The sequence below is a fragment of the Herpailurus yagouaroundi genome, unplaced genomic scaffold (assembly GCF_014898765.1).
Source record: "Herpailurus yagouaroundi ecotype Mexico unplaced genomic scaffold, PumYag 438, whole genome shotgun sequence".
Classification (NCBI taxonomy): Eukaryota; Metazoa; Chordata; class Mammalia; order Carnivora; family Felidae; genus Herpailurus; species Herpailurus yagouaroundi.
Window position 1 is genome coordinate 691644 of NW_024412655.1, and position 2909 is coordinate 694552.

General features: G+C 65.1%; 1 protein-coding gene across 4 annotated transcripts; it reads left to right on the forward strand.

Annotated features, from left to right (window-relative positions):
* The first annotated feature begins 548 nt into the window (after positions 1-548).
* CEND1 (cell cycle exit and neuronal differentiation 1) lies at positions 549-2909 on the forward strand. Of its 4 annotated transcripts, none has more exons than XM_040464244.1 (2): positions 549-679; positions 1873-2909. In XM_040464244.1, exon 2 carries the CDS (start codon positions 1971-1973, stop codon positions 2418-2420), a length of 450 nt encoding a protein of 149 aa, XP_040320178.1. In that variant the 5' UTR covers positions 549-679; positions 1873-1970; the 3' UTR covers positions 2421-2909. The 4 variants fall into 4 exon arrangements, with proteins under 4 accessions (XP_040320178.1, XP_040320179.1, XP_040320180.1 ...); XM_040464245.1 differs by having other exon boundaries at positions 558-656; XM_040464246.1 differs by lacking the exon at positions 549-679 and adding an exon at positions 910-1021.

Consider the following 2909-nt stretch of genomic DNA (forward strand, 5'->3'; position numbering starts at 1 on the left):
CCCCCCCCCCCGGGCCCCCCCCCCCGGCGCCCCTTCCCCGTCACCACCCCGGGGGGTGGAGCCGGGCCCCCCCCCCCCCCCACCGAGTTCACGGTTGTTCCTGGGAGCTGTCCTCTCCCACCACATCTGTACCTTGGAAGCTGCTGCTGCTGCTTACAGAATTATATTTTTTTCTTTTGAAGAGATTTAAGAAGTTGTAACTTTTTGTGTCTTGTCCTGTAAGAAGATAAATAAATATTCTAAGTAGATACCCTCTTCTCTGAGATCTGTTGGAACCGACTGGGGGAGGGCAGCCTTCTCTTTGGGACTGGCCTCCCTCCTGCAGACCTCCCTCTGTCCGCCCACCCGCTGACCGGCACCGGGCCTGGGCTAACCACCGGACTCCTGCTCTGGCTGGGTTGGGGGTGCGGGAAGGGCAGCGTCCACCCCTTGCTTTCCTGACTGCAAGCCGCCTTAGGGATCAAAGGCGGAGCTAGGTTTGGGGGGCCCCGGGTGGCTGCGGGCGGGCGGAGCCGGCGGCGAGGTAGCCCCCGCCCCCTCGGCTCGCTGCGCTGAGAGCAGTGCATTGTGGGAAACTCCCAGTCCCCGCAGCCGCAGCCGCAGCCGCCGCCCGCCCGCCGCCGGCCCTGGTCCCGCGGAGAGCGCGCAGCGCCGAGGTGGGAGCACCGGGAGCAGCAGCGTAAGGCACTGGGGTCTCTGGGGCCGGGGCGGCCCCGCGGGGCAGATCGCGGGCTCTCGCCTTGAAGGTCACTGGGGGCGCGTGCGGGGCCCCTGGCTCGCTCCAGCCCGGCGGCTCCTGGGAGGGGGAGGGGGGTGACGTCAGTGTGAGACAAAAATAACGGGGTGGGGGTGGGGTGGGGAGGCAGACCACCTGCCCTTTGCAAACTTGGCGCCTAGCAGCTGGATGCCCATCCAGAACAGCAGGGCTTGCGGGGCCGCTGGAGCTCCCTGGGAAGTGGGCCAGCAGCTGGGCTGCTCTCAGGACACCCCCATCATGCTGTGACCTACAGGTGACCTTCAGGTGTGGTTAGTGTGCCTGGCCTGGGTGGAAAACCTGGGCTGCTGCTTCCCAGTGGGCGCCCTCTCCCCGTGCAGGTGGGGGTGGAGGCGGGAGGAGGGGCTGGGGGGTTCTAATCCTCACGGAGGAGAGGCAGACGGCTGGTGTCCAGGTCTTTGGGGAGAGCGGACTCGGGCCCAGCCCAGTGTCCCCGGTACCCCCAACTCAAACACTGAGGGTCTGGGCCAGGCCTCTCCTACAGCCCCGAGCCCCGATGCTCTGCCCTGGCCCAGATTTGAGGGTGCTGGGACTGACTGACGTGGTCTGTCCACTCCAGGCTCACACCAGGAAACCGGCCCCCTTGCCCTAGAGGCAGGCACAGCCTCAGACTCGGGAAGGACTCCCTGCCCTTGAACTGGAGCAGGCGAAGCTGTCCTTGGGGTGGGTACCAGGGGCTGGGGAGGGGCGGATGCCTTCCAGGAGGCACAGGCCTGTCACTGCCTGTCTGACTGGCTTCTCCAGCCTCCTGGGGAGACACCTCAGGTGTGTTGCATCCCTGCTGTGGCAGCCTTGGGCCCACACCCACCCTGCTGGCACCAGAGAGCCCAGACTCTGGATTCCTGCCCTGCCCCCTCTCTACTTGGACCCAGTCTTCCTGAGACTCCTCCGGCACCCCCAGCCTGTTCAGGGCCCAGAGGCTCTGCCTGTGTGGTTGGAGGGGCTTCTCAGGGAGTGGTCGGGGGGAGATGGAGAGCAAGCATCCAGAGCTGGGGGTTGGTCCGGAGAACTGGACAGGGTCTCTATGGGGGCAGGGTGGTAGGGGCTGAACAGGAGGGCTGAGTCTCTGTCCCCAGCCTCATTGTGTCTCTCTCCAGGCCTAGATAATGCCCAGGAGTGAGCTGTCCTGAGCCGCTGTGGTCCAGCTACCTGCCTGTTCACGCACACCCCACGAAGCCTGCCAGCACCACCCGCCATGGAGTCCAGAGGGAAGTCGACCAGTAGCCCCAAGCCCGACACCAAGGCTCCCCAGGCCGCTGCTGAGGCCAGAGCCCCGCCAGCTGTGGATGGCAAAGCTCCCTCGGCTAAACCTGGGAAGAAGGAGGCTCAGGCAGAGAAGCAGGAGCCTCCAGCGGCCCCCACACCACCGACTGCCAAGAAGACCCCTGCCAAGGCAGACCCTGCGCTTCTCAATAACCACAGCAACCTGAAGCCGGCCCCTGCAGCCCCCAGCAGCCCGGATGCAACCCCCGAGCCCAAGGGCCCCGGGGACGGCGCTGAGGAGGACGAAGCCCCCAGCGGGGGCTCAGGGGGCCGAGGCCCTTGCCCCTTTGAGAACTTGACCCCGTTCCTGGTGGCTGGGGGTGTGGCTGTGGCAGCCGCAGCCCTAATTCTTGGTGTGGCCTTCCTGGCCCGGAAAAAATGATGGCTGGTGCCCAGGTGGGGGCCCAGCCACTTCCTGTACAGACCTCAGGAATGTAGTGCATGCCGAGCTCACACACAGCTATGTATACATACGTACATACATGATATACACATATATACGCGTTTACCCCCACATACACGCAGAGGGAGAGAGCTGGACAGGTGAGCAATGGAAACCAGGCCCCCTCACTGGCCCCCCAGCACTTTCCCTTCCCAATCTCTGGGGCAGAAGGAGCCCAGGCTCCAGAGTTTACTGAGGAACACAAGACAGAGCTCCAGCTTGGGGCAGGGGTCTTGGCCGGGGGCAGTGGAAAGAGTGGACCGTGAGTGTGGCCCTCCGCCTCTGGGCAGGTGCGTCCACAGCGGGCCCACTCATGTGCGCCAGCTTGTGCCGAGAGGCCCCAGGGCCGGGTAGGGGTCTGGGACGGGCTCTGGCAAGGGCCCAGCCCGTGTGGAGACATTAAAGGGTACGGCTGTTTCACTCTCCCCA